General features: G+C 39.1%; 1 protein-coding gene across 2 annotated transcripts; it reads left to right on the top strand.

The window, feature by feature from the left end:
- The first annotated feature begins 4,167 nt into the window (after positions 1-4,167).
- On the top strand, positions 4,168-7,989 carry LOC140951773 (uncharacterized). 2 transcript variants are annotated; one of them, XM_073401120.1, is made up of 3 exons: positions 4,168-4,488; positions 5,056-5,306; positions 6,809-7,989. In XM_073401120.1, the coding sequence occupies exons 2-3, from the start codon at positions 5,117-5,119 to the stop codon at positions 7,303-7,305; spliced, it is 687 nt and encodes a 228-aa protein (XP_073257221.1). In that variant the 5' UTR covers positions 4,168-4,488; positions 5,056-5,116; the 3' UTR covers positions 7,306-7,989. The 2 variants fall into 2 exon arrangements, with proteins under 2 accessions (XP_073257221.1, XP_073257229.1); XM_073401128.1 differs by lacking the exon at positions 4,168-4,488 and having other exon boundaries at positions 4,961-5,306.
- Positions 7,990-12,413: the final 4,424 nt, after the last annotated feature.

Genomic DNA, 12,413 nt, shown 5'->3' with positions numbered 1-12,413 from the left:
AATGATATTAAGTAAATAGACTTTATTATTCTTAAAATAAAGCGACAGAACTAAAAGATGAAAAACTCGCAACTTTCTTCTGTTTCACAAAAAGAACACATTTCCTTTTCGTCTGAGTGCTTCTGAATTTCTGAAATATTTTGTTAGGAGAAAACTCTGACTGACCTTAGTGAACTTATTTCACTAAAAGCAGATGGACAAAGCCCAGGAGGGTGCCCTACAAAGTTTTATACGGGAAGGCTTCGCCCCAAAAAGGTCCAATCCCTTACCCTTTTATATACTATTTTATTAATTTATTTTACTATTTTACTATACTGTATTTTTGGCAGAAAAGGTACCCTTTTCGTATAACTTTTATTGACAAATGGTACAATGTAGATCATAAAGATCTGTTTAATCCCCACAAAAGGGACCGTTTCCGTGAGTAAAATACAGTCCTATTTTTGAGTCTAATTTGGCTTCCCTAAATCAGGGCCAATTCAGCCCAATTGCATAGGGCTGATTTGGACTCAAGGGCTGAAATGGGCCCCAGCGTGGGCTGGAATAACCTTTTGATTTGTGTTCAAATGGCTCCAGAATGGGCTGAATCAGACTTTGCCCTGCAGGGCTGAATTGGCACTTTGGGGCTGAAACAGATCTTCTTAATTTTCAGTGTACCCCTTTCACATGCTAGTTTTAAACGCTGGACCCCTTTAACTGCTGTAAATGCTCCGTCTTTAAATACGAATAAATATAAGTAAACCAGAACCATTTTCTCTACTCTAGTCATAGCCATAAAATGCTTCTGTTAGTCCTTTTTGGCCTTATTACAGACCGCATTGATAGATTTCCCTTTCACATACTTCAACTAATGAAAACCCCTACTCTTCCGTACAACCGATGCCTGAAGAAGAAGCCCCTCTAGGGTGGAGCCTCCCCACTCACCATAAAGGCCATTATATTGAGTACCCCCCCCCGCCCCGGGTACAAAGTTAAACTGTATCCTAGAAAGCATGAGATCAAGCAGCCTTTTTTTTCGGATAAGGGAACATGTGACGAAACAACACAGCTGAACAAACTCGCCTCTCCGTTTTTCTTTTGTAAGACTGTAAACAATGTTTTCCAGGGTTGTGGTCCAGAATTTATTGTGGTATTTTCTTATGAATGTACAATATTTTTGGTGCCCTAAAAAACGTAGTTGTTATGTAATATAACAAGGTCAGTACTTGCTGATAAGCTGTTATGTAACATACCCCCGTGCCAAAATCCCGCTGTGTATCAAGTTATAAGCACAAAATGCTTTGTTACGCCTAAATGCATAGTTTTAAGGATGATAACGGATATTAAAGTTATCGTAAAAGGATTTAATGTTTTCAAAGCAATGAACTGAACTGTCTCGTTCAATCTGAAAAGCTAGTCTCGTTTCTTTGCACGTTTTGTTGTTGTCATTAAAGCATTAGTGACGTTTTGCTGTCTAAGGAGATTATCCCTTTTGGATGAGTGCGAATTTTCACAAGCTTGTTGCTGGTTAGGAGAGAAGGCAAAAATAACGCTGATTTACGTCGTGCTGGCCACGTGGTAACCACGTTCACTGATGGTATAAAACTCTATCTTTAGCAGAAAACTGAAATGGATGGTTGGTTTGAAAAGATTCTTCCACAAAACTGATCCACACCATTTTATGAACCTATTATGGACCACGCTCACCACCTCTGACCCAACAAAGTCCTGAAATAAAATAGTCGTGACGCGCAGTTCTGAGAGCCTTTGACTGAACGCCTCTGACCTGAATCTACTATCAAGTTAAGCTAAAAGCTGTTGAATTCCTTTATGACTTTATGGCCACCGACTTAGTTAACCCCCAGTCATGAAATAAAGTCGTAAATTGTAGTAACTAATTATATGACTTCCTCAAGAATAATAATCCTTCAAGTGAGAGCTATCGATAACTGTCCTCGAGAACCTTTTGTAACAAATGCTGAAGTTTCAGCCGAATAGGTGGTTTTCATGCAATCTCGGGAGACACAAATAACAATGGTGAAATGAACAAATGCTGGTGGACAAACAAAGCGAGCTAATGAGCGATCTTTTGTTTACCGTCCACCAGCATGGCGGCGATGACGTAACGTGAAAACCACCTATTGCGTGATCAGGCAGAGTTTTTCATCCTTTCACGATTGTTGATTTTCGAGACGGATAAGACTTCCATCTTTTCTTATGATCTGTTAATTTTTTTTAATCATCTCGCCTATGTTACAAATTAGTAAAAAGCGATTAGGAAATATAAAGAAAAGATCAGTGAAAATAGTGTTTGCCTGGTGGATGCCTGGAGCTATGTAATTAAAGCAAAATCAACTGACTTCAACTGCTAATTATTTACCATTTCGGAACAATTTAATTCCAGCTCAACTGTGGCAATTATTTTTACTTAAAAGTAGTGTACCGCAATCACCATACAAGAAAGAAGGGACTGGTTCTACAGTTCAACCCACAAAGCCGTTCAAGCTAGTTTTTGCGTTTTCCATACAGGTTCGTTATAAGACAATAAGCAAAGCTGTCAGAATTCGAATGAAAACGGCCGACTACACTACGAAAACCTCGCTATCAACGGGCATTTCGTCTCCATGAAAAAGTCCCAAAAAGTCCAACTAGCTAGTCCCTACTGCCGCGCATCTATCCGAATTGAAGAGCTTTGACTGAAATGCGTTCATCAACTAGGCCGCGAAAGTCGCATTTTTTTCTGTCAGAAATATTTTTCCAGGTCTGTATGATTGGGGTGAGTTACAATGCTTGCGCATGCGTTGATCTCTAAAGGAAGTGGTTTTTTAACAAACTTGTGTCTTAAATACTGTCTCGAAAAACCAGAGAGCTAAGAACTAAAAAAAGGCATCGTTTAAAGTGATGGGTTGTTTAACTAAAACTAAAGCTCTGATTTCTGTAATAGGGAAAAGGGATTTCTGCTTAGTATATGCAACGAGTTGCATTCCCACGGGGTGTATGGGCATGTCTAACGTATCGTCACCTAAGTCTCGTAAGTTACGCAACTTTTTTTCACGGTTTACGAGTTGCTTTCAAAAAATTTTAAATCTGGATCCTAAATTAAAACCCCCTTTGTACAATAAAGATATGCCGCATCACTTAGGCGTTTAGCTTTAGCATATAAACGCCGCGTTCTCTCTTCCTCTTGCGTGCATTCTGTTGAATCCATCCATTTTCTACCCGTCTGGCAGGGAAAGGAAAGTGTCTCCCGCTATGTTTCCTCCAGCTGGGCTTTTAAACACAATCATGGTAATTTACGTAAAATATCCTGTCGGCGCTTCACCAAAACGCCTCTAGAAAACTCAGGGGCACCCAACGAGAGTATAGTTCAAAACCACATAAACATAGCATTGTTGAACGTACTTTAGTATTTAAACGGTAGATAAAGGCTTATTTTTATCCCCTAAAAATTTTTCATCTCTTCGGATTTCCTAGCTGAAAGTATAGTGATCCGAAAATTATAGGGATCAAAATTTACCTTTTCGAAAATTTCTGCGAGTAAAAAGACTCCCGAAAATTCTAGGTGACCTTTTTAGGGTAAAAATCCGTTAAAAATGGGCAATTATACGATTTTTTTGAAGTTGGAAAATCCTAGTAGAGGCAGGCAAGCAAGAAATTTGTCAGAAAATGATCCGAAAATTCTAGACCTCAAATCGTCTTCCGAACAGATAATTTTCCGAAAATTGTCGTTGGGTGCCCCTGAAAACTCTCTGCTCTTCCCATAAACACGAATGTTTTTATAGCCAAAAATGGATTTTGATCAAAATTTTAAAAGAAGACTCTCCAAGAAGTTAGAGTCTAACACAAATAGTGCGTTTAAAAGTTTTCCCAAAACCTAACCTTAAAGACGGGTATTTAGCTCGAATTATAAGTAAAACACCACCTAAGCATTGACCATTCAGTCTTTGTCAAAGCAAAAATGCCTGGAATGACCTTTTGCGGAAAGTGAGCCATGAATTTCAAGCACTTTGTGACATTCGAGTTCAGGAAATGTTAAAACAAGTTCCGCGCATAAAAAGTAAAAAAATGACCTTTTGCCTTCGCTCAGCTTTGAGCAAAACAAAAAAAAAAACAAAGAATCTGGCATCCGATCCTAGTCAATCGACCTTATAAGAATACATTCTTGCACGCTTTTTTCAACTATTGACATGGACCAGCTAGCAAAAACCCGTCGACACCACAGGAAAGAACGCCTTAAAATCTTTTTTGAAAAAAAGTTTCCAAGTTTGAAAGTGATTTGATGAAAACTATTGAATCAAAAAGTCACAAAATTTTACAGTGGGGGCCAAGTTTGGCGCCCCACTATACAAACGTCTGTAAAATTTCGGACTCAGTGGCGAAGCCATATTTTCGCGGCTTTGGACGCCACTTCATTAATTTAATAAGGCACTCATTCTCGCAGTGTCGATAGGTTTTAACTAACTGGTCCATATAGAAACTCAAAATAACAGCCTCAGGTTCCGTTAACAGGTAAGCTTGTTATACATAATTATAAGTAGTTGGAACAAGCATTCAGCATCCGTTCAAATTAAGTGCATATAAACAGTGAAACGGATAGAATAACACGTTGTCGCTTTCAAATTCCGAGATCCTAATTGCTCTCTGAAGCCGAAATTGTTAAGGGATAATTTGATAATACAAATATTTTTGCGTGTAAAGCTTGACCATGGCAAATGCTGTGCTTCGCGAGTTCATAGACGTGTGACAGGGTGTGGTCGTGATAAGACAGGCGATTGGAAGGTAATGTTTCTAATCGAGAAAAGGGGAGTAACAGTTTGTACTCTATAATTCATCTTTCGTTACACTGAATATCGTTCACTGTTTTTACTCTTGGTGCTATTTTCTGGACGTGATCCGGATATTCCTGTAACATCGCCGCCTGTTAATTGCTCCGTTAGTTTTAATCCGTTTGTCAGACAAATCCGTTTTGATCCAATTTCAAAGACTGCGTGAGGTGTCAATAGCTGTTGAAAACGTTTTCACAGCTACAGGTGAAAATCGGGTTTTAAAAGCACACAATTATATCCATCTTTTCAGTTAACCGATACCTGCCTCGTCGACAGCTACAGGGCAGAATCGTCTCTCCCTCAGCATCGTCATGAAGAGTTTGCTTATTGCGATGTGCACATTTGCTGCACTGTTTCACTCGTCTTTTGCGGCAGCACATAAAGGCTGTTGCTCGTGCAATAAATTCTCTAAAGAACAAGAAAAGCAGATTCAAACATTGCTCCAGAACGAGGCGGGCTCCCTGAGACAAGGAATGCAGACGATGTGTCCAAAGAAATCAAGTAAGTTCTTTAGAGACATAAGGTTTGCCTTCTCAAATGAAACTAAGGCCGTGTGACATGTGCACAAAGACCGTCCTTTGCATTTTTTTTACTGAATAAGTGCGGTGCATTAGGGATTTAAGCATGTTGGAATGATGAAACCAAGGAAACGGCACTGGAAAAAAATTGTAATACATACTGTTGATTAACTTAATTTGTAAATGTTCCTTCTGGTTTTATTCGAGTTAAACGCGATTAGTAGTCGTCCAATGTCCAACTAAAATCCTTTCGGAAGCTTTTCCTTCAAAACGAGAAATTACAGTAAAGGAAAATCGATCTTCCTCTGGACGTTCCCCAAGGGAACCTTTATTCTATCTAAGTTTACATTTGCGAAAGATAACAAAGAAATGTAGAATGTACGTGCGTAGTCACTCCTAAAACCTTTTTCTCCCCTTGTCAGCTTATTGATAATTAGAGAGACACATATGACGTCCTTGTGACTTTTGAAACTGAATACAGTATTTTCGCAGGATGCTATTTGCTTTGCATTACAGTCGACTCTCTCTGACCGGACAGCTCTATAAGAGGAAATCTCCTGTAAAACGGCGGACACCTATAGCTGGTCCCTGCCTTTCTTTACTCTCTTTATTACGGAGACTTCTTGCCGTTCCCAAAGGTGTCCGTCCGTCTTAAAGAGATTTGACTAGTCGATCTAGAGTCGAGATTTGACTGTACTCCACAGATGGACTTTTCGAAATCTTAGGGAAGGGTGGGGTGGACGTAAAAGACGATTTTCCAAATCTGCACTCCTCTCCGAACGGTGTAATTTAGACTCTGAGCAATAACAAAGGATACAAGGGAAAAACCAGCACTAATCAAAGCTACAACAGTACTGCAGTAAACAAAAATTTAAAACGTGTCCCTCCCTCGTAGTGTTTGAGCTGCGCTTAGTCTTGCATGTCGTAAATAGCTGGCTCTTCTGTAAAAATAGACTGAAATTTTCTTGATTCAAATCACTCAAAATATGAATGTAATTTTGAACTTTAGCCTTTGTGTTTGTTTAACATACTACTTAATTCCTGAAACGTTTTCCCAGTTATTTATAGTCATTAAAAATTCATTAACTACTACAATATAATAAAATAGATAAATGTTACCTAGATGTTGCAAAAAATGCAGCGTGTCGCTATGTAGTACTGAGACATTAACGTAAAAAGAAGGCGCTCGTAAGCCAGTGCGAGAACCCCGGCTATTAGACAACGTTCCTCAAACTCCGTCATGTTTATTTTGCATGATTTAACAAACCCTGGGAAAACACTCATAAAAACAAACAGACAATTTATAGTGTTTCTGTTTAATCGTATTTTCAGTACTTATTTGTTTTTCGTTCTTTTTCCCCCAAAAACAACATTTGAGACTTAAAACATTTTCGATTTTTTTCTCTTATTTTTATTTTCTAGCTAAATTTATTTTTAGTTTCTAAATTTTTATTCTTATTTGCTAAATTTTATTTTATTTTCTAGCTAAATCAAATCCGCAATGGAAGAAAGTTAACGGTGAAAACCCTGTGTGTTTCGGCGTCAGTGGAGACCAGCCAGGCCGCTTTACAATCAGCAAGGAAGGTTTTGTAGCTGCTTTCAAGCTCGTTCACCGAAGTGGCAGTGTGACGTGCGAGAAAGACAAATGCCATGGACACGATTCATACTCCAGCAAATGGGGCTGCTCCACAAATCATTCCTACGTCGGTTCAACGCCTCTTGGAACCTTCATTACTACACAGTACAAACGAGTCCTGTTTCCACGCGAGAAATTTATCCGCATCAAGTCTATGAACACGTGGTACGCACTCCCTGGGTTTGAGCCCGATTCGGATTTTCTGGTGTTTCACGATTTTGCCAATCCAGAGTTCCTTCAAGAAAACCAAGAATTACAGCTGTGGTATGGAGAGGACCTGGAAAATTTCAACGAGGAAAACAATGTAGGCCAGACATGCGCTGATGTGTATGCTTGGTATCTGTGAACGAACTCATAAACTAATCTCTCTATAGTTTCTTTCATAAATACGACCAATATAAATTGGAAAAATCGGACCAGTATAAATTCGAAAAATCGGACTGATCACCCAGGTTCCAAAACAGTACTAATCTGTAACGATTTGATTTTGTGTTTGCAGGAGCCGTTTTTGTTTGCTAAACTCGAAAACGTTTCTAACAAGTTTAGAAACGTAAATATTCCCCTTTCGATGTTTCGAACGTGAACCTTACTTTCCCGACGCAAGGAAAAACTTTGAGTCGGGTTAAAAACTTCATCGTTTTCAGGGATGCAAATTTAGCAACCTTAGCAAATCTGCAAATATAAGTCCATCTTCATCAGGCAAAATTTGGCCAGTTGCGAAAAGAGTGTTTCCTTTTAGCCAGACTCCTAGGAATTATTATTTGTGAGATCATAAATTGAACGCAATTATCAGAATAGTATTATAATCTGTTATCTGTTACCAATATCTTTGTCAATCGCTAGCTTCAGAGGGTATTACTATAATATGAAGACTCATGGGCTCCATGGGTCCAGTCGATATTTTACCCTTTGTCCTAGCATCAAGGAAATTATTCCCCTTTGATAAAAACAAAGACACAAAATGATATGTCAATATCTCTCCCATTTATGAATCACTTGTGATTAACCAATAAAATAAAATCAAGTGCATTTTAAACATGTTTCAATGTTTAATTTGGAACCATTTGTTTAATTCAATATACAGTTAATGAAAACCTTCGCATGGTATATACCCCGAGTAGGGGCGGATGTAGAAAAAAGTGACCTTCTTACGGCAACAGCGAGCGCCGAACGGGGTTGGGAATTTTCTTGGAATGAACTTTCTAAAGTCCCCTTTCCTGGCTTAATTGGGTCTCTGAGTTATAGTGACAAAGCCTGAGAATACTCTCAAGTTCCATTCTCCTTGGAGGTGAAGCCCTGTTCATCGGTTGATTATGTCATCAAAAAATCAATTTCCACATCATCGTAGTGCATGTGTAGCTATGTGTAGAAAGGCGGCTCAGTGTTAATCTCTTCTGTAACATTGTGCTCCTCAAGGAAATTTGAAAAACAACAATCGTCAAGGCCAAGTTTTTGAGACTAAGGAATTTACTTTTGTTAAAAAAATACACAATTTGTTTTGATAAATCTGACCGATTTCCGTGTAACGGTGGAGAACGGTGGGTTTGCGCCTGTAGTGCAGTGGTCAGCGGCGGGGACGGACGCGGCGTCAAGCTGTCCATGGCTGTCACTGCCCGGGTGATATGGCTGTGCGCATGCGTAAGGTACTGGCCGTGTACCGCGGAGTTAGTGGTCAGTGCTGAAATCGATATCATCATTATTTGACCTCTCAAGCGGAAATTTGGAAAAATTGCCAATTACTTATCAAAATGCAGTCAGGATATCGGCGCGGTTTACCTTTTGTCAACCGGCTTTTGTTGAGCCGGGAAAAAGTGGTCTGAAAAAGGAAGTGGTATTACAAACAGACCCCGTTTTTGTATCAGGTTCGGTTTTTAATTTTGATTTAACCACCAGACAACCATTTCCTGATTACACACGTTGCATTAGCAACTAAATAGCCATCTATGAATTTAATGTTACAGAAAAGGGACCCGAAAATTGTATTCCAAGACTATATACCTAAGATGGTTACTTTCGAATGCCATCATAGAAATGATGCTTAAAACTGATTCAAAGATAATCTAAAGCGCAAATGCGACGGCTAAAAGCAATTGTGTTTTTGTGTTCTGGCAGATATGGAGCACTCACAAATCACTCTCATGTTGTTAGCCTATGTTTTCATTTTTTATCTCATGGAGCTTCCTTAAGGCTGGAAAATGTAACTGATGTTATCTCAAGCCTTAAATCTCCCTTTCTTCACTGAGGCAAATTTGGCAACACGGTGCTGCATAATTATATAAAGGAACAAAAGAATGATGAAAATAATACAAGTTTTAACTTTCCTGAAGATGGAAAACGTTTACATTACACGACGGTTATTTAGCTTAAACTGCTCTTCAGCAATGAATGCATCGTGTTTACAAGTTTATTTTGAATTCTCGAGAATGTTACCCAGTCTCGAGTGTCGATCTTCACTGCCTAGCCTTTTAAACCTGTGACGTAACGAGGTGACGTCACTGTGTCGCCTGCGCATTAAAGCTGCCTTATTGCAAACTTTACTAATGTGAGACCCATAAGGAGCATGCGCAGACGGGAGACTGATCTCTGGCAGTGTCACAGCTTTAGGACTTGCAGTGAGTCTTGGTTTGCTTTCACAAGCGATCGACATAAACTTGAAGCTGTTGTTAATTGCAGACAAAACATCGCTATCACTGGCTTTAGTAAAGTAACTCTTCGTTTCACCTTCGCTTGCCTTGTTGATTATAGATGTAAGGCCCGCAACAGTGTGCCTTCTTCTCTTCAATATTTCAGGATTGGGTAATTTCATAAATAGTGGCGAGGAGCTCTTTCCTCTGAAGCTGAGTTCGCATCTTCCTCTTGCGGTTGTGCTTGAGATTTTTCGACCATCATTTTCGCGTGCGTTCAAAGCTTGAGCCGTTTTCACTATTTTGCTTTCGTATTCTCGTTGCAGAAAGCTTTCCTCGCGCTGAATCTGATCCAGTTTCTGTTGCAGGAGACTTTCTTCTTTCCTGTTGAGAGCCATTACTTTTTTGAATCGTTTCTCGTTGTACCATTTTGATGATTTTCCTAGCCGAGAAGAATGCATGTTGTGTAGGAACCAGAAACCTGAAAAAGAAGTAGAAAAGTTAGCCTGAGAAAACAGCCGAAATGGTTCCCTCGCAAAAAGACGTACGAGAAACGAGCGCAGAAATTCCATACTGATAACGCGTCACGACTCAGATCTGAGTAGTGCGTCTGATTGACTAAAAATTTACTTCCACCAGTCAGAAATACAGTCGACTCTCTGACTCCTCAGTAAAAAGAACACCTAGAGTTGGTCCCGGCTACCTTTCTTTGCTCCTTTTATTTGACTGTCTATAGGACGGACATCTCTCCAAGCCGGACCCTTAGTGTCTTCCCAAGGGTGTCTGTCTTAGAGAGAGTTGTCTCTACTACAGTTGTGTAGAAGCTGCTCCTGATTGGTCGCAAAAAAACAATGACGTGTCATTCTTTCAATTGTTTCAGTATTGTTTTGGGTCAGGGTTAGGCACCATAGGCGACTTCTCTTCCGATATCTACTACCCAGATCTGTGAAGTGAAGCGTATGGAATTTCTGCGCTCGTTTCTCAGAAGTTATTTCACGGGGAAATTAGTGGTGGCGTCGCGAGATGTCGGCTGTTTTCTCAGGAAAATTTTAAGATCACACTTCTGGTGATTTTTTCCTGTACACTTAAAGCAGTAAACCGGACTTTCTATTGTTTTCCCGGCGTTAAAACCTACGTGGGATTTTGAAGTGTGTTTATCAAGAGCCGAACTGAGCAAGCGCACGACTGACATCCTTTCCTTATTTGCAATTAATACAACAAGTAGAATCTTTCTTTTCGATTTTCCGTTGAAGGGAGGCTGTCAAAGACTATTTTGATAGCTCAATTTTAAAACGGTACTTAATACAAATCTCCTAGCAATAAATTAAAAAGCCTTTATACGTGGAAAGATTGAGAATTGCAAAAATTGTTGTTGAATTTTGAAAGCCCTTTTATTCGCCATTTGCCTTGGTAAGTTTTAGGGTCGATTTCTCGATTTCGTTAGCAACGCATCCATATATTCTTTATGTTGTGGCCTGATGACAAAACGTCTCCCTCTCCTTCACAATAGAGTGGTTTTCGTTTGAGTGTCGTAAAACCAAAACCAAAGTAATTACTCTGGCCAATCACATAGGACACAGACAATACATTGAACCAATCAAAACTCGAAGTAATTACATGTGGCTGACGCAAAGCGCGGGAAAATGCATGCGAGCGCGTCACAATTGGCTTTGGTTTTACTTCTGATTGGATGAAAAGGTGGCGCGAATCTTTTAAGCCAATCGCATCGTGTAGTAAGTGCAAAACCAATTACTTTTCGACACTCAAATGAAAACCGCTCTAATCTGAATAATAGCTCAGTATTAAGGAATATCTGTTATAGTAGCAGTGAAGTGCCACGTAAGGAATGTTTCTCTCCTTTTGCGGTGGAAAATGCTTCTCCTGTCTGAGATCCTTATTTTTTAATGAAAATATTCATGCTATCGAGATAGTTCAACGACAGGCATGGTCAAGACTTAGTCCTAATAAACACAAGGAAAGCCCGGCGATATGTCATATGAAAACGGCCCGCTGCAAAATTTTAAATTGGCCACCTTTCGCCACTCCTAGTCATTGTTCGAGTCCTACAATTTCCTACAAGATTGAATTCGGCTTATGGCATTTAGATTCTGCATGTTTTGAGATGTATTTTTAGATCAACTCGAGATAACCATCCACTCTTAAAATTAAACTCCAAACCAGCTAGAATAAGTCGCCCGTCATAAACAAAGAAATTTCATGAAACTCAGTTTACTAAAGCGAAGTACATTGTTAAAACATCGACACTTTTAAAATAAGACTGGAAACCCCTTTTGAATTTAATAGTTTTTCACTTTAGCTTACAAATTGTGAAAATCTAACGGCAAATATTTAAACGTAGTTTAGCCAATTTTTAACAAAAGCGCGTTGTAAGTCATTTTCAATTTGTATAACGATTTTATCTATTAGTAAACATCATTTATTGTGAACAGTTTTATGAACGCATATAGAGAAGACTAGAAAAGCATTTATCTTCTTAAAACAACCCACCAAAGAAGAGATCTGGAGTTTCAAAGATTCGTTAAACCGCGGCTTAAGTTAGACTTCGTTTAAAAGTTTGGCCCTAAGTTTTTTACTTAATCTTAATTTCCTGATGAGAGGTGTTTTGTATAGGAGTTACCTCATTAAATTCATATTTCGGGAAAATAACGCCGAGTAAGTTCTATTTAAATTGATCTTAGACTTTCGGGCTAAATTTGTGGGAAGTGCTGGTTTTAACATACTTTCCTTTATCCTTGTTGATGATCCGTGCCAAAACTAACGTGCCGGGAAATGAAAGTTATCGTTCCATAAAACAGCTTGCATTGAAGGT

Source organism: Porites lutea, chromosome 1, assembly GCF_958299795.1.
Source record: "Porites lutea chromosome 1, jaPorLute2.1, whole genome shotgun sequence".
Taxonomy (NCBI): Eukaryota; Metazoa; Cnidaria; class Anthozoa; order Scleractinia; family Poritidae; genus Porites; species Porites lutea.
The sequence above is the reverse complement of the archived record's forward strand: the minus strand, read 5'-3'. Positions and strand labels throughout refer to the sequence as shown.